The sequence below is a fragment of the Thamnophis sirtalis genome, unplaced genomic scaffold, assembly GCF_051295495.1.
Source record: "Thamnophis sirtalis isolate CommonGarterSnake01/CBP01778 unplaced genomic scaffold, rThaSir2_p1.2 scaffold_1, whole genome shotgun sequence".
Classification (NCBI taxonomy): Eukaryota; Metazoa; Chordata; class Lepidosauria; order Squamata; family Natricidae; genus Thamnophis; species Thamnophis sirtalis.
In genome coordinates this window covers 161,299,138-161,317,583 of record NW_028261381.1, presented here as the reverse complement: position 1 = coordinate 161,317,583, position 18,446 = coordinate 161,299,138, and the positions used below count along the sequence as shown (strand labels likewise).

General features: G+C 44.8%; 1 protein-coding gene across 1 annotated transcript in view; it reads left to right on the top strand.

The window, feature by feature from the left end:
- The window catches only part of MAST3 (microtubule associated serine/threonine kinase 3), a 75,093-nt gene that overhangs the window by 18,942 nt on the left and 37,705 nt on the right, over positions 1-18,446 (top strand). The window contains exons 3-6 of the mRNA XM_087701790.1: positions 11,289-11,374; positions 14,022-14,094; positions 15,620-15,640; positions 17,239-17,317. Of these exons, the coding sequence (XP_087557916.1) occupies positions 11,289-11,374; positions 14,022-14,094; positions 15,620-15,640; positions 17,239-17,317 (259 nt within the window). The remainder of the gene's footprint in view (positions 1-11,288; positions 11,375-14,021; positions 14,095-15,619; positions 15,641-17,238; positions 17,318-18,446) is intronic.

The window sequence follows — 18,446 nt, the reverse complement described above, 5'->3', positions numbered from 1 at the left end:
CACCTTTTCCCCTCAAAAAAGAGGGTGAAAATCTGGGTGCGTCTTATACACTGAATACAGCATTTTTGGCCTCCCCAAACCCGCCCCCTTTGCAAAATTGCCCATGCATGGCCTTTAGAAGGCTTCCAGAGTGCTCCTGGGGCCTGGGGAGGGCAAAAATGAGCAAAGAACGGGCTGTTTTTTGCTCATTTTTGTCCCGTTCCCCCCCCCCCCCAGGAGCACTGTATAAACCTCGTAAAGGCTATGCGTGCTCTTTTTTATTTTGACAAAAAATGGCCCATTTTTGCAAAACAAAACGGGCCATTTTTGGGAGGTCTGCAGAGTGCAAAACCTTTAAAAAAAATTTCCTTCAAAATCTTGATGCGTCTTATACTCCGGTGCGTCTTATACTCTGAAAAATACGGTAGTTATTATTCTTTTCTACATTCATCGATCTTATACATTTGTCATTCCATTTACAGGGTTATAACCAGGGGTGATTTTCTCGCCCCGTTCCAACCGGTTCGGTTGGAACGAGGCCGGCGGCGTCCTCGCGCATGTGCGCGGTGCACGTGTGCACGCGCGCGGCACGCGCATGCGTACTAGCGTCTGTGCGATGCTCCAGCTGCTCCTGGAGGATCGCGCAGGCGCTGTATGCGTCCTGCGCATGCGTGGAAGCGCAGAATTTGGCAAAACTGGGTAAGGAGCGGGCGCGCGGGCGCAGGGAGGGCCTTCGCTTTTCCCGGAAGTTACTTACTTCCGGGTTCGGCGACCAACCGGATCGCAGGGACCGCCGCGAACCGGTTGAAACCCACCCCTGGTTATAACATATCGTTTGGGTTGCTTTGTTCACCATCCCTCGCCTGTTTTGACATCACCTTCTTTTTTATTTCTCTTCTTTTCAAAGCTCCAGAAGTCTTAGGTTTTCCCACCTTAGCAAAACTGAATGGTTATGGGTTTTTTCCTCTGTTTTTGCTGATGCAGTTTCCTTTCAGATCATCCTTCATTTAAGACTCTTAAGGATCCTGGAATTTCCATGATGGTTGCAAATTGAGATGCCCATGTGATCAGATCCGACCCCCCCCCCTTTTTTTTTGCAGTTCCCATTAAGCAAAGTTGTTAAATGAATGCAGTGGTTATTAAGGGAATGTCATGGTCATTAAGCAAATCAATATATTCCTAAACCAAGCAAAAAAGACAGAAAAAGGTGTAGTGAATTGCACTTACTTGACTGCAAAATGCTCAACTGTATATAGGTGAGCCAGCTGCCAAGTCCCCATAATGTGGTTATGTGACTACAGGGGTGTGTGCAGCTGTTGGAACTCTGGCACTGGGTTGCAAGTAGCTTGGGGGAGGGGGTCCATTGCAACATTGAATGGTCCTTAAGTGACCCAGTCATAAGTTGAGGAAAAACCAGGCTTATTGTTCATTATTTGATTTGCAATTTTTCTTAAGTCTTTTTATTAGTCAATTTTAGTCTTGAATTGAATTGACAGCGGAACGAGGTCAGACATAACGTATTTGCAATTACAAGCACATGATGTGATCATGGTGTCGGCTTAAATAGCTTTAAAAGGAATTGGATCAATGAACAAGAAAGGAGATATTTATTTGTGGCTGATGAATAATTGGAATATCCTAGTTATCCTGGACCAAGTATGTCTGTCTGACATGAAGGAAGGCTTTGGGGCTTTTAAAGACCTCTGGCTATTCAGTGGAATAAAAAGAATTTTGGATTAGCATATCTAATAGATATATGTAAGTAAGAGCATGTTGTTATTCTCCCCTATTCTGTAAATTAATCCATGTCTGTGTCAATAGCCTATTTTGTCAGATGTTAAGTTTGGTATGGACTTTAGAAAGTGCATTTCAAAATGTTTTCATCCAGCTGTAAACAAACCCCCCCATTGATAAACCTGATACCACCACCACCACTTAATCTAATCATGTCTATTTCTGCAAGAATATTTGGGGTGGGACCTACATTTTACCCTATTGAGGGTTTCATTGTTGGGTCAAATTTCTTCAAGACTATCTTAAATAGGAGATGATGATTCAGGATACTAAAGCTTGCAGTACTGATGAGGTGATCAGACTTGTTCAAACCTGTTCAAAGTGAGCAGAGGGCTACAGCAACTCTCTCAAAGGAAAATATATATATAACGGTTTCTGGTTTGGAGCTTAAATAACAGGAGATAGAGATTAAATGACGCATGGCCTGGGATATGGAATTAAGCTTTTTTTTTTTTTTTTGGCCTACATTTCATAATATTAAGTTTATCCACTAAATTGAATGATAGATTTGGGACTCCTAAAAGGATCTATTTCTTTGCACAAAATAGAATTAAACTGTGTAGAGGGCTCTGCCATACTGCCAAAGGGTATCAATTTAAATGACTAGGCTAGACAATTTAATACAGCCTGTATGGCCATTAGTTTGGATAGCTGCTTCTTGGCAAGCTGCATTCTTTGAATACCAACTGCCAGGGAGCAACAGTGGGAGAGGGGCTGTTACAGCTGGCTGGCCTTTAGGTGACCCCCAATGCTGGAGGCCCAAGGCTGATCAGACAGGAGGCTTTGTGTATTTCAGCGCCCAGGGACCCTTGGATTTAAAGTTTAGTTTTGCTGCAAAACATGCGACAGGATTTCAGGCCATTCACATTCCAGCCTTGTGTGGAGTGGCCAGAACTCCAATGTTGATGGCATCGTAAGACATAATTAAATTCTCAATGGAAACTACAAGTTTCTAGTTTTCATCAATGGTGTATTAACCATTAAGCAGACTAGGCACATGCTTAGGGCACCGAGCCCAAGCGGGCACTACAAAGTTGAGAAGAAGAAGAAACCAATGAAGATTTGTACAGTATATACAAAGGAGAGTGGGCACCAAGATTGGTCAGGGTTTAGGGCACCGGTGAGCCTTAATCCTCCACTGGCTTTCATAAATGAGAAGGAGGCTCCAGTACCAAAAGGAAACCGTGCACGGGCCACCTCTCCTCCTCCCAAGGAGCCCCGTGCTTTTTCCACGAATGCCAGTCCAACTTAACCTTTCTTTCAAATTGGCCGTTCTTTGGAAAGCGCCACCGCGCATTCTCTCCGCTGCTGGGACAGAGGGGCCACACGGAAGAAAAAGGAGCTTTGCAAAGATCGAAAGGGGGCGCTGCAGAGTCCCTCCCCGGCTGCAAGACGGGCGGACCTCGGAGACGGCGGCGAAGAGGACCCGGTGGGCCGCTGGCCGGTCGTTTCCCATTGACTGGGAGTGAGTTGGCCGGGGAGCGATGTCCGATCTGAGTTGCTGGGAAACTTTGGCGGGCACCCTCTTTCGGCGCTCCAAGAGGTAGGAAGGGAGATAAAGGGAAGGAAAGAAGCGCGCCTAACAATAGCCTTGGTCCACCCCACCCCCCGGCAACCTCCCCAGCAAAGCTTTTGCTTTCCGTGCGCAATTACGCATCGAACGGGACTGTCTCGGAGAGGGAAGTAGCCAGGCTTTGGAGGACGGCCGTTTGCGGAGCGGGGAGTTTGGTTTCGGGGAGTGGGGGGGGGGAGCAGCAAATGAAGCCTCGGTGGTTTGGGGGAAGGCTCCGGTATCTTTCGGAAGCGCCGCTCTTTTGAGAGTCGCCAGGGCCGCCGGGGCTGCGCCCGCGCCACTTTTCTGCTTCCCGGGAGGATTGGCCGCGAGAGGAACTTCTCTTTCTCCCTTCCCCCCGCCCCGCATCTTTTGTTGCTGCTGCTGCTGCTGCTGCTGCTGCTGCTGCTGGGGATATCCAGATTAGGATATGAGCTACAGCCCATATTCAGCGTCTGTGATGCAGGCTTGCCTCGGTGTGAATGGCTGGTCCCAGGCCGGGCCATTTGAGGTCACTTGATCTCATTTGGATACCAGGCGGTGAAAGGAGCCTAGAGATTTAGGATAAAAATCCGGCAATCTGCCTTGCTCCCAGCCCCGACTGAACTTTGACTGCTCCATCCCTTCTGGATCTTTAGCACCATCCCCCACGGTATCCTTCTGGACTGTAGTTCTGGGGGTTGGGAAACATTGTCTTCCGTTGGTTCCCTTCTTTCTCCATGACAGTCATGCAGGGTAGGTTATGGGGAGGGGGATGAGAAGTCTCTGCAGTGTGGGGTGCCCCAGGCTCCTATCTCTTGCTGCTGCTCTTTAACTTGTAGGTGAAACTGCTGGGTGAGGCCATTTAACAATACAGGGTGTGGTATGGTCAGTATGCTCCTGATACTCAGTTATCTCCAGCCTTGACCAAGCAGGTGATGCTGTTGTGATGCTGACCCAGTGCCTAGAGGTTGTGAGGGTCTGAATGGGGAGGAACCAGCTCTGACTCAACCAACCTCTTGGGTTTTTAGTCCTCTCTCAAGTTCTAGTGATGTGTTATCTCTGCAGTGATGGGTTGCAGGTGGTATGCCCCAGTACGGGGGTACTGGAGCCTGCCCGGAGCATCGGATACCGTTCCGGTATGGTGCTTCGGAGGGCCCACCCGAGTTCCTTACCAGTCTTTAAGTCTTCAACGCTTACACGCACGCATACAGCGCCTGCACGACACCCCACTGAGTGGCTGGAGCGGAGACTCATAGAGGTGCTAAGACGCATGCGCATGCTGCACAGAACCCACCACTGTATCTCTGACATGCACTACTGCACAGTCTGAAGGGTCACCTGGGCTTGCAGCTTCTGCTCAAGAAGCAGGAGACCACCATGTCTGGGGACAGGGCTTTGCATCTATCTTACATGCCGGTTATACATTCCTGGACCAAGAGGCCTTATTCATGATCAATCATGCCTCGATCACTTCCTGCCTAGTCTACTACAATAAACCCTAGATAGGGTTGCTCATGAAATTATAACTAGTCTAGAATGGTGCATGGAATGCAGTGTTGGGTGTCCCTTGTTTCATCCATATTACACTGCTGTTTGTGAACTACATTGGCTTCCAGTTGCAATTCAGGGTGCTGGTTTTCCCCTTTAACACCTGACATGGCATGGGATAAGATCATCTTTGAAACTCTGCCTATCACACCAGGTTGAGAATTATGGGTGCATTCCAGGATTTCTCCCCCTTAAACATTGCCATCTAGCAGAACCCTAGGAAACCTGCTTCTTCCATAGCAGTCCTTGCCCTTGGAGTGTCCTTCCTCTACGATTTAACACACACACACACCCAAATCTTCTGGAAGGATCTAAAGAGCTGGTTCTTTTCAAGCATTGGGACAGAGTGAGGTGATAGTTTCGTTGGGAGCATTAGAGAAGGGTAGGTGAGGTGCCAGATTTTTGCTTTTATTCCTTTTATTGTTTTGTTTTATTGCTGTTGTGAGCAGCCGGAATGGGCAGCAGCCATATAAGTCTATTAAATAAACAAACAAATGAGGTTGGGCTCTGTGCGCACAAAAACTGTTTCCAACACTGTCAACCTGCCAGATCCCTCTGGATGCCTCCAAGAGAGGCTTTATAGCCAGACCTACTTAGAGCACTCATTTTACTAGTTCTTCTGAACCTGGTAGTTTCATAGCTTTCAGGACTAAAATTTATGTGAATACCATTTGTCTAAGTTTTTGGAAGGATTTTGAGACCTGTGTGGGTTTGAGCTTTAAAAGGTTCTGTTCTTCTCAATGTCCTTCTTATCTGCCTCTTAGAACAGTCACCCAAAATGGACAGAAAGGAACCAGGTATTCTACAGTGGTATTCTCCTAGTTGCTAAAACTCAGGGATAGAGTGCTTTTCAATAATATGGAAGTTCTGTGATTTAATCTACCCTTTCAAAGCTATCTATAAACTAACTGCTTTTCAGGGCAGTGAATTTCATGAATTTCATGAATGAATGATGTGCTGTTTATTCCGAATTGCTTGTCTGTCAGTCTTAAAGTATTATACAGGTAGTCCTTGACTTATGATCGGTTGCGTAGCAACCATCGGAATTTACAGCGTACCCGAAAACAAGTTACAATCCAGTTCTGAAGTTTCAACAGTCGGTCATGTGACCACATTATAGGCATTCAGCAACATGGCCACATTTATGGCTGTTTGTGGCTTCACGTGGTCGTATGACTGAATTATATGATGGTTTTGCTGAAAATTGGAAGTTTGATACAATGGGTTTATTTAAACGACTGTCTTATGACCACTGGATTCACTTAACGGCCACTGCAAAAAAGGTCGTAAAATTGAGTGGGTTACATGACCATTTTGCAACCTTCACAACAATGTGCCCATTTCATTCGTTGCAGTTTCCATGAATTACTGACTAGGTATCACATGTCTTTTGCTAAACAAAAAAAAATGGTGCAAACGCTTTTATATTTCTTCAAGGCGATTTCACAGAGATGGTACATTTATTTACTTAATTGCTTCATCAATCCCCATTTTATTTCTGCACCCTCATTGTTCATATATTTTTCAATGGACTAGCTCTCCTTTCTTCTTCTGCCTGCCACCCCTGTGGAAGAGGAATTCATTAAATCCCTTTTTGCCTGTTGCATCTTTAATAACCATCATGCTTGGAATTATGTCTTTGTGATTAAAGAGATTGCAACGCACAGGAAGAAAGTCGCCACTTCCTGTTGTCAAAATGTGCTTTTCGGGGAGGCAGCTAAGCGGTCTTTTATAAAGCAACCTCAATTCTGCTTCTCCCACTGTATCTGAGAACATTCTTCCCATCTAAAACGTCATCCGTAATCTTCGTATCTGTAATCGTCTCTGCAAGATCTGCCTGTTCCTGTTATGTAATTGGTTTAGTTGCATCTACATTTCACAGGAGCAGAGTTTGAATGTTGAGTGGGCATTTTCCAGTTCCCACTGTCAATTTTGCAGTGCTGTTTGATCCAACCCTGAGTTGTGGAGTGATTCCTTCAAGGTTTGGTGTGTGCTTTTCTCTGGACTGACTTTTAATGAGCCCAGGTCACGCGTGACACAAAAATGATGGCCTTTTACTCCCTAAAATTGCTCTTTGCAGCTGTGGAATGCAGCTGTTTACGGCCCACAGCATTTAAAGTCGGCTTTAACAGAGCTAACGAAAGGGGTTTGTACAGAAAAAGCCCCCTTCTATTGAATTGGTGGAGGGAATCACAGATGCAGTGTGGAGTGCAGGCAGGCCGGAAGCTGCCGTGGCGTGCATAGACCAGTATGATCTGGTCTGATTAGCAACAGCTCTAGCAATTCAGGCAGAAAGATGCTTTTACCAGCCGGGCTGGCTTTTAAACATGGAAAATAATGATAATTAAAAACAACCAAGAACTGCACCGTTCAACCTTGAGACACAAATATTATCTTCTATTGATGAGAATTAAACTCAGAGCTTTGAAAACCCAGGCCATTTTCTAACATGTCTTGTATTTTCAGTTATAACTCCCATTGTCCTCCATGTATCTCCTGTTTGGGTTATCTCCCCTTTGAATTATTGCAATGGGCTCTATATGGGTTTCTCCTTGAAAAATATCTGGAAGGTTTAGCTGGTAACAGAATGTGGGTGCAAACACAATCTTGGGCTCTCAAAGAATGGTGCATTTAATAACTTTTCTGCTCGAGCTGCATTGGGTGCCAGTTTGCTTCTGCGTTGAATTCAAGATATTAATTATAATCTTTAAAGCTGTACACGGGATAGGGCCAGTCTACCTTGAGTACTGTTTTTTTCCCATTACATCGATCCATCCCACCTGGTCAGGCAGGAATGATATGTCCAGAACTCAGACTGGTGGTGTTCTGACCTAGGTTTCCCAACAGCATGAAGCTGCCAGACCGATATCTACAAAACTTAGCAAGGAGTCTCCGAGAGTCAAGAAACAATTAATCGAACTAATTGTCTCCTGCAAACTCCACTCCCCTTTCGCTCCTCTTTTATTTCCTCTGGGAGGGGCCATTCATCGTCCACCTGTGGCTTTACTCCCAAGTCGACCCCTGTTCTTTAGCTGTTCCCTTCATCTGGCAACTCTGTGCATGCGCACACTGGGAACAGGCTCCAGCTGTTTGTCTGCCTCACTGATGTCTGACTCTGAAGGCAGCTGATAACGGGCGTAGGGCTCTGGCCCCCTCTCTGCCTTCGACACTGGCGGGCCACAACAGGTGGGGTCAAGGAAAGAGGGTCTTCTCTGCTATTCGCCTCTGCTCTCTGGAACATCCCCCCCACCCCAAGGTGACACAGGGTCCCACTCTCCTGACTTTCTGGAAGGGAGTGAAATCATGGCTCTTTGCGGTTGTTTGGAGAGAACAGAAGACCACGCAGTCGTGAGACTGATTAGCGTCCCTGAACCTCGCCTTTTAATGAATTTTTAGCGTTTTTAAAAAATAATCCTTGCCTCTTCTTAAATTTTAAGTTTTATATATTGTTTTTATCCCAAAGGTGCTTTTTTCAAGAGGCAACTGGACTTTCTGCTTTTTCTCTAAAGATGTTTCGCTTCTCATCTAAGAGTTGTCCTTTGAGACAACCATGACCTGGATGATTAAGAATCTCCATAGACATATTGTTTTTTTATGTTTTCATATTTTATTGAACGCTATAAGGGTCCCTCTGTGAGAAAGATGGACTGTTTCAAACTCTGGTAAATAAAAATATAAAATGGAGTCTGATAGGACATGAGGTTGAGTGAAGGTTGAGGTTCCTCTTATAGCTATGTCTAACCCAGTGATTCTCAACCTTGGCAACTTGAAGATGCCTGGACTTCAACTCCCAGAATTCCCCAGCCAGCATTCGCTGGCTGGGGAATTCTGGGAGTTGAAGTCCAGACGTCTTCAAGTTGCCAAGGTTGAGAAACACTGGTCTAACCTGCTCCTGGGGAAATCTCATCTTCTCATGGCATGCACTCTGTCACACTTTTACTGTAATCATGAATCAAAAATGGGAAGCTAATTTCATAAACACAAAGACTGATTAGTAAGACTGAGCAGGCTTATAATGCAATGCAATACAATACAATAGCAGAGTTGGAAGGGACCTTGGAGGTCTTCTAGTCCAACCCCTTGCCAAGCAGGAAATCCTAGACCACTTCAGACAAATGGATATCCAACATCTTCTTAAAAACTTCCAGTATTGGAGCATTCACAACTTCTGGAGGCAAGCTGTTCCACTGATTAATTGTTCTAACAGTCAGGAAATTTCTCCTCAGTTCTAAGTTGCTTCTCTCCTTGATTAGTTTCCACCAATCATTGCTTCTTGTCCTGCCCTCAGGTGCCCTGGAGAATAGCTTGACTCCCTCTTCTTTGTGGCAACTCCTGAGATATTGGAAGACTGCTATCATGTCTCCTCTAGTCCTTCTTTCTATTAAACTAAACATACCCAGTTCCTGCAACCGTTCTTCATATGTTTGCAGAACTGGGTATCTAGTTTAATAGAAAGAAGGACTAGGGGAGACATCATAGCAGTCTTCCAATATCTCAGGGGTTGTGTATGTGTATTGTGTGTAGTGTATGGTGTATATATGCGAAATACCTAAAACATGGCTAAATGGCATACTGTACTTAGGTCAATACCATGAAAACATTGGTTCTCATCTAAAGAAATGGGCCACAGCTGGCAAGAAACAAACTAGACTTTATGAATCACACAATTAACTAGCAATAATGGGATTGGCCCCTGTGCAATTAAAATCATTATAACAACGGTATGATTCCTCCCTGTGTATTTTTCTCGTATCAATATATTCGCTTGAAAGTTGGTTCTTTTTTTTTGAGTGGGGTGGGGGGGAAATGATTGTACAATTATTTAAAATAAAAAAAGCTAAGCCAGTGTTTCTCCAACCTGGCAACTTTAAGATGCGTGGATTTCAAGGGTATTTTAGGATTTTTTTTAAAAAAAAATTCAAGATGGTGGCCACAACTGCACAGTTAAAGATCTCTCCCTTTTTTTTACTTGTGCATGGTTTGATCGCTTCATCTCTGCTTTTTTTTAAAAAAAACTTTTTTCCCCCCATGATGCCTCTGTTTCCCATTTTTCTTCTGGCTATTACATTTGCTGTTGGATGGGGATACATTCTGTGTCCAGCAGTGACAGCCTTTATTTTCCTCTCTAATGATGACCAGTTGCTGATCCAGGTCAGCAAATTGGCTTTGCCCTGTTCTGCTGTCTGTTTCCTCCTGGCTGGACGCTCCCATTTTCCTTATTCCCTGATCTTGCCAAGCAGTCATGAAAAAGGATCCCAGGTCATTGTGGATTGTGCTTAGGGCAACAGTGAATCACTTCCTTTCTCAAGTTCAGTGGCTGATGCTTCTGACTGAGACTTTCCATTCCATTCCTGGGGGAATGCTTTTGGCTGATATTTAAGTCTTGGTGGCAGAATGTGCTGTCTGCCACTGGTTCTAGGCCGGGGTGGTGGTGGTCAAACTCAATTTCATTGAGGGACGCATCAGGGTGATGCTTGACATTGGGGGGGCATGGCCAGGGTGAGAGCGGCCAGGTTGACGTCACTCATGTCAGGCGGGGAGGGGGGCATCTGTGGTGGCCTGAATACTCTGCCAGGAAAAACAGGCTCCCGAGCTCTATTTGAGCTACAGCCTCCTGTAGCCCTCTGCCTGAGAAAATGGAGCTCGGGGGTGTGTGTATGCGGCTCCTCTGGGCCCCGTTTTTGGCCACGATGGCCTCCTGCAGCTCTCTGCCATTGAAAACGGAGTTGGAGGGTACACACGGTTCCTCCAGGCCCCATTTTCATCCACAATGGCCTTCTGCAGTTGCATGCATGCACACACAGAGACAGACACATGCTCCACTTTCCCTGGCAGAGGGTTGCAGGAGGCCGTTGGGGCTGAAAACAGCCTGGGTGGACCGCGCATGGCCCTCCAAGCTTTGTTTTTGTTAGCGGAGGCACCATGGGTCAGTCCTTCACTATTTCCACGGTGGCCCTATGGGCCATCTCTAAGCATCCTGCAGGCCAGATCCGGCCCACAGGCCTTGAATTTGACACCCCTGTTCTAGGCAATGGTCTGTGTCGACACACTTCCCATTTAATTTTCTTTCAACAAATGGAACAGGGACCCTGGTGCCAGGATCATAACTTTTTGTTCAGTTGACTGAAAAAGCGGCTCTTGCATTGAAGTGTTCCATTAATTTGCATGTGTTTCATTCATCATGGCCATGATCTTTGGATCATTGTTTCTCAACCTCAGCAACTTTAAGGTGTGTGGACTTCAACTTCAACCCAAAATTCCCCAGCCAGTAACTATTTAAACTTTCATTCCCTTTTCCATTATCCTTGGTAGTTAAGAATATATCATTAACGCCCATAATATTCTGAATTTTTCCCACCCCGAAGATCTGGGTGATACTTGCTGCCTATGAAATCTTGTCCCTGGCATAATATTATTTGTCCTGCTTTTGCAGCTGTCGAAGCAACAGGAAGAGCCTAGTGGTTGGAACACCTTCGCCTACCCTCTCACGTCCTTTGTCGCCCCTCTCTGTGCCAACAGGTAAGTGTATGCCAAATTAGGAAAACTTCTTTGTTGGAGGAACAGGGGACAGATATCCCTACCAAGACATGAAAAGTGGTAGACTGGACTCAGGTCTATGGTGACGAATATCTTGGTACTGCATTCTGAGTTGTGGGAAGAGAGTCCTAGTGAAATAATCTCTTGTGTTATTTTCAAAAGATGGCCAATATCATGTAGCCTGGGGTCAGATTATTTGAAGGACCATCCCTTATTATATCTGCCCAACCACCAGAGCAGGGAGGAGGATATGTTATAGATCCCCTCTCTTAAGAAGGCCCATCTAGTATGACCAAGAAAAAGGGGTTCCACCACAAATGCGCGCACAACAAAAGCGCGCCTGACTAAACCGCGGTGTCTAAAGCGCGGTGAGAAAACCGCGCGATGAATGAGCGACTAATTAGCCCTAAAGCGCGCCGACAAAAGTGCGCCGACAGAAGCGCGCTGTAACGCAACCCTAAACCTAACCCTAAACCTAATCCTAAACCTAACTGTAAATCTTACCTTAAATTAAATTGCGCTTCTGTCGGCGCGCTGGTGTCGGCGCGCTGGTGTCGGCGCGCTTTTGACATCGCGGTTTTAGCGCCGCGGTGTTGTCGGCGCGCTTATGACGTTCGCGCTTTTGACGGGTCACGGAAAAAGGGCCTTCTCCATGGTGGCTCTCTCCCTGTGTAACATCATCCTTGTGGAATTAAGATTGACACCACCACCACCCTTTGACTCTGTTTGAAAAGGTCCTGAAGACATGATTTTGCCAGGGAGCCTGGAGATCTCAGGATGAAATGGAGCCCATCAAGTGGTTGATTTGCTTGTTGTCACGGGGGGTGGGGTCAGGTGGGGTGGGATGAGGTAGAGATTTATTGAGTTTGGGTTTTTATTTCTGCAAGCCACCTGGAGTCACCATGGGTGGGTTGGGCTGACATACACATTTTCTTTTCCATGAGATGCTTGATTCCTCTGCTTCATTCATGATGGAAGTTTTATTGAGTGAGAAAATTAGCGTGTGTGTGTGTGTCCCATAAAATCAGAGACTAACCACTTTTTAAAATATTCATTTATTTACTTACTTACTAGCAGTTCTATGCTGCTCAACTCCCAATGTTTCATAGTGGTATATATAGAAAAAGAACCCCAGAAGATTAACACAGCAAAATAATATTTAATATTATAATAGCACTGAGTAACATAGGTACTGTAGATACCAGCATCCAATATCCCACTTAGGCTCTTTCCTAGAGCCAAGCAGCCATGAAAAGGGATCCCAGGTCATTGTGAATTGTCCTTGGGGCAACAGTGAATCACTTCCTTTCTCAAGTTCAGTGGTTGATGCTTCTGACTGAGACTTTCCATTCCATTCCTGGGGGAATGCTTTTGGCTGATATTTAGGTCTTGGAGGCAGAATATGCTGTTTGCCACTGGTTCTAGGCCAGGGTGAATCAAACTCAATTTCATTGAGGGATGCATCAGGATTGTGTTTGACCTTGGGTGGGGGGGCATGGCTGGGATGGGTGTGGCCATTTGACATCACTCATATCGGGGATGCCTGTGGCAGTTTGAGCACTTTGCTAGGGAAAATGGGCTCCCAAGCTCCATTATTGGCCATGATGGCCTCCTGCAGCCCTCTGCCAGAGAAAATGGAGCTCAGGGGTGGTGGTATATGTGGCTCCCGTGAGCCCTATTTTCAGTCACAACAGCTTCCTGCAGTCATGGCCCCCACCCACCCCCACACTCTATTTTCGCTGGCAGAAGGCTGTCACACCCGAAAACAGTCTCAGACGGCTGCGCAAGGTCCTCCTGAGCTTTGTTTTTGCTAGCAGAGGCACCACGGGCCGGTCCTTCGCTGTTTCCAGGGCGGCCCTGTGGGCCAGATCTAAGCACTCTGCGGGCCAGATCCGGCCCACGGGCCACGAATGTGTCTTTGGTGCACTGAGTAACATAGGTAGATACCAGCATCTAATATTCCTCCTTACACTCTTTCCTAGAGCCATGTTTTTTGTGAACACTGATTAGGGGGTGTCTATAACAAAGTGTTCTTTATCAGGAAAGATAAAAGCTTTTCCACAATAAGGGCGGCCACAGTGAGAAGATCCTGAGACAGGCTCTCTGTAAGTGGAAATTTCATGGGATGAAATTCTCTCCAAGATCTATCTGGTTGGCAGATTCACATTGGAGTAGGCAGTCTCAGAGATAATCAGGTCTTGAGCCATGTAGGACTTTCATGTAGTAATCAGCACTTGAATTGCTCAGAGAAGCTGAATCAGTGTAATTCCTAGAGTAGAGTCCCAAAGCTGTTTTTTTCAAGAGGCAACTGGACTTTCTGTTTTTCTTTGAAGACGTTTCGCTCTGATGAAAAGCAAAACGTCTTCAAAGAAAAACCAGAAAGTCCAGTTGCCTCTTGAAAAAAGCAGCTTTGGGACAACCATGACCTGAATGACTGAGAATCTCCATAGACATTCCTGGAATAGAGGTATTTGATGGCTAAATCTTCAAGCACCCATTCCTATCAAGTTTAAGTTTTTGAGTGGTATTCAAGATCTCTTGGTTTCTTCTATACCCTTTGAATCTTTAATAAAAGTCCATTGTTTTCTTTTGTCCTGACCCTGCCCTATCTCCTCCTCTCTCTCTGCAGCCAGTAGCAGTCCAGTTGATAGTCCCCGCAATTTCTCCACAGGTGCCTCTGCCAGCTTTCCCTTTGCTCGCAGGTAAGAGACCACAACTAACTAGGTGGCCACATCTGGTGGAAAGAATCAAGGAAGTCTGCTGTAAAGGACCACAGAAGCTGCTTGGGACCAGAGTAGAAGAAAGATGGAAGGAAGTGAATCTAGGCTAAAAGAAAGAGTTCCACTTCAAATTTTGGCAAAGTGGGGAGAAAGCAGTAGAGATCCTACCAATAAAATACCAGGTCTTCACAAATTGGAAAAGCGAGTTATTTTACTTACTCACTCCTGGTTTTTATGTTGTTATTATATAAATGCCTTGGAAATCTCCATGTTTGCCTAGAAGTGGAAATTTATCTCTCCCTTCTTTTTCCATTGTGGAATTCAAAGCAGCTATTTCTGCAGGATAATCTCCTCTCCAGATTTAGATCCAGTTTTGCTAAGTGTCAGCAAGTTTATGTTCCTTAAAGGCATATGATGAATTTTTAAGAAAAAGTGTGTTTTGAAGATGGTTCCCAGGTAATAAAGATACGTTTATCAAACCAAAACATAATAGCAAAATGAGTAAAGAAGCTCAGGGAGGGAAAACTGGCAGCCCTTTCTGGTTTGTCAACCACAGGTTTTCTTCTTTGCCAAACATCATTGCCTTGTGAGTGTCGGGAGGAAATGACTTATCTCTCATGACAAAGTTTGCCTTGAATCACAGCTATCAAAATGAAAGTATAATTTGGAACAGACTGGTGGCCCGTGTCAAACGGTCGGCCCGTGGACTGGATGCGTCAAGCGCAGGCCACACCCACCCCAGTTTCGCGAAGGGAAAAAAACATTGCAATATGTCACGTGATGACCATGTGACTCCGCAAGTTTGATACCCATGATGTAGAAGAAGAGAGCTGGGGGGCGGAGTTAAGTGCGTCATCAGCTTAGAGTCTTCGCGCTTCCCATCAGCGCTCCACGTCCAACCCCTTATCTGGTGCCTTATCTGGTGTTGACCCTTATCTGGTGCCAATTTAGTGTTGAACTTTGGTTGACCAGAGTCTTGGGTATAGGCTTGAATAAATCTATGCCACAACCTTACAAATGGTCCTGATTTTTTGCCCCTGAAATATCCTTAATCATGTGCAGAATAGATTTCTCTGTTATAGAAATTATCATAACTGACTTCTACACACTCGGTAACACCATTCTGTTCATTCTCAGCCTACTTTCTAACTTCTGTTGGAATTTTTATTCCTTCCCAAGTTCATTTCTGAACTTGGGAACTTGAAAAAAAAAATCAGACAGCTGGATGAATTAAATTATTTTTTCCCCAAGAGCAATGACAGCAAGTTGTTAGGTCTTTCATTCTTTTGCTTGCCAATCAATTTTTATATTAAAAAAAATCAAATTAAATAAATTATACTATGTAACTATTTCTAATTTTAGTTTGGGGGGGGGGGTTAAGAAAAATCCCCGCAGGCCTGGGGAATTGTAATTCCTATGATTCCTAATTGTATATCCTCCCCCACCCTTTTCTTTCCCTGTTTCCTTTTGCCTTTCTGCTGCTCCCTCAATGATGCTTCGGAAAAAGCCATGTTCCTCGAACCGACAGGTAACTTTAGCAATGGGAAGAAATCATGTAGGATTCTTAAATCTATTGAGTTGTTCTGTTTTGTCAGGGACTGTGCTATAAATACTTTGTTGTAGAGAGGTCTTGTAAACAGAGCTGGTAATGAAAAATAAAAGATGACCACTACTTATTTTTTGTGGGCAAAAACGTCACACTGAATCATGACCCATAAGAAAACTATCACCCAGAACAGACAGCCTGGCTATCTGCTAATTGCCTTAATTTGGAGGAGGGGAGAAAAGTTGATGTGTATATTTAAATACAATCCATTGCCCCAAGTTAAAAGAAGAAATTTTTTTCAGGCTTGGAAATTGCAGATTATAGAACTTTGACTGCTGGGTGGGAAATAAATAAAAAGAAAACGAAACGTCATTGATTTCCCCTAATTGCTGAGCAAAATAAAGCTTTAATTTTAATTCTCTTGACTGCAATATGTTGCTACCGTTGGGAGTTCTGTTGAGAATAGACATTTTGCAGTTATTAAAAAAAAAAAAGAATTCATCCTTCAGAAGTGAACGTTACTGATTGAAACCCTGAGAAGCAGTCCGATGTTTAGGATTGATTTGAAGGAGAGAATCCTCATAATTCTCTAGCCCTGGGGAACCATCTTTAGTTCCCTCAGGAAGTCTGCCTGATGGGTACAGCCAAACAGCCTGAGATATGCTGGAAGACCTATTGTCTTGTTTTTATAAATCTTTTAAAGAAGCTACCAAGAAGGCAAAACGGGGAACTGGAGGGCAAGGATGTGTGTGTTACTCGAAGATGGTTCCTCTTATTCCAGCATTGTTATTTTGACAGTTTGGGGAGAAGAGGAGAGCTTGTGGTTAGAAATACCACACTCACGTAAAGGTGAGTGTGGAATTTCACAGATTTGGATGATAAGTCATCCAAAAACATCTCTGCTTGGTCTGGAGTATATTGATTGGGTTTGAAAAAGAGAAGGTATGGGGATATAGAGGGCTTCGATGTGTATAGGGAAAAAGTCCTTTCCTTCCCCCAGATCAGTGGTCTCCAACCTTTTTGGCACCAGGGACCAGTTTTGTGGAAGACAGTTTTTCAGCGGATGGGGTTGGGAGGAGGAGAGTGCCACCTAGATCCCTTAAATGTGCAATATACAGTAGGGTTCGCACCCCTGCAAGAACCTAATGCCTGATGATCTGAGGGGGAACTGAGGCGGTGATGCTAGCACTGGGGATTGGTTGCAAATACAGCTTTCTCACCCACCCCTCACCTCCAGCTGTGCGGCCCAGTTCCTAACAAGACACAGAGCAATACTGGTCTATAGCCCAGATGTTGGGGGCCTCCAGATCAGAGGTCTCCAACCTTGGCAACTCTAAGCCTGGCAGACTTAAACTCCCAGAAGACCCCAGCCAGCAAGCTGACTGGGGAATTCTGGAAGTTGAGGTCTGCCAGGCTTAAAGTTGCCAAGGTTGGAGACCCCTGATCTAGATGATATTTGTGCAGTCATGTTAGCCTTTCCCAATTGTTTTCATCAGCTTGACGGTGCACTTATTGGATTTAAATATCAATCCTCTGTTCTCCAAGATTTGATGTTGTCATATCTACCTCTGTTTCTGCAGGGCTGATGGCCGAAGGTGGTCACTCGCCTCATTGCCCTCATCTGGCTATGGGACCAACACTCCCAGCTCCACTGTTTCAGTAAGTAGAGTAAATCTGGCATCTTATTATAGGCAGATTCCATGCTAAAGTGAGTCAGATTCATATATTCTGGTATAGCAAATCTAAGATTATCAATGTAGTTCATGTACTGTAGAAAGTAGGAGATGAAAAAGGGTGAGCTACATGTAGTCTATTAAGACAGACCCTTCTTTGGTGATGGGGTGAATGGCACCTAGCAATAACCTGTTTTTCATCAAGTGAGGTCCTAATACCACTCTATAAAGCTCTAGTAAGACCATACCTAGAGTACTGTATCCAGTTTTGGTCATCACACTATAAAAAAGATGTTGAGATTCTAGAAAGAGTGCAGAGAAGAGCAACCAGATGATTAGGGGACTGGAGGCTAAAACGTATGAAGAATGGTTACAGGAACTGGGCATGGCTAGTCTAGTGAAGAGAAGGACCAGAAGAGACATGATAGCAGTGTTTCAATATTTGAGGGGCTGCCACAGAGGGGGTCAAGCTATTTTCCAAAGCACCTGAAGGCCAGACAAGGAATAATGGATGGAAACTGGCCAAAGAGAGATTCAACCTGGAAATAAAGATACATTTTCTGACAGTGAGAGCAATCAACCAATGGAACGGAAGTTGCCTTCGGAAGTTGTGGGAGCTTCATCACTGGAAGCTTTCAAAAAGAGACTGGACTGTCATCTGTCAAAAATGGTGTAGGGTGTCTTGCTTGGGTAGGGTGTTGAACTAGATGACCTACAAGGTGCCTTCCAACTCTGTTAATCTGTAATCTTGTTTTCCTGGAAATATTCATTTCATACCTACTTTCCTAAGATGGGAATTAACCTAGCTTGCTAGAATTTTTTTAAGTTGGCGCTGTTGAACTGTTCTTACTTCTGCTTTCACTAGCTGTCTCAAGTATTTGCTAGAAATGTGACAACTTATCAGCATCAGAAATAAGGCTAAACGTGTCATTCCAAAGAAAATTTGGTTCTGCGGCTCGGTCCCTGTAATAGGAACACAAACCTGTAATTTAAACTCTCAGTGGCTTTTTTAAAAAAAAAACACTGCCAGGCTAAGAGGATATTGACAGAGGTCTAGAAGTTGCTTGCAGAAGTGCTGGTGGCCGAGATAAAGAGGCCCTGTAGAAACCAAGGCT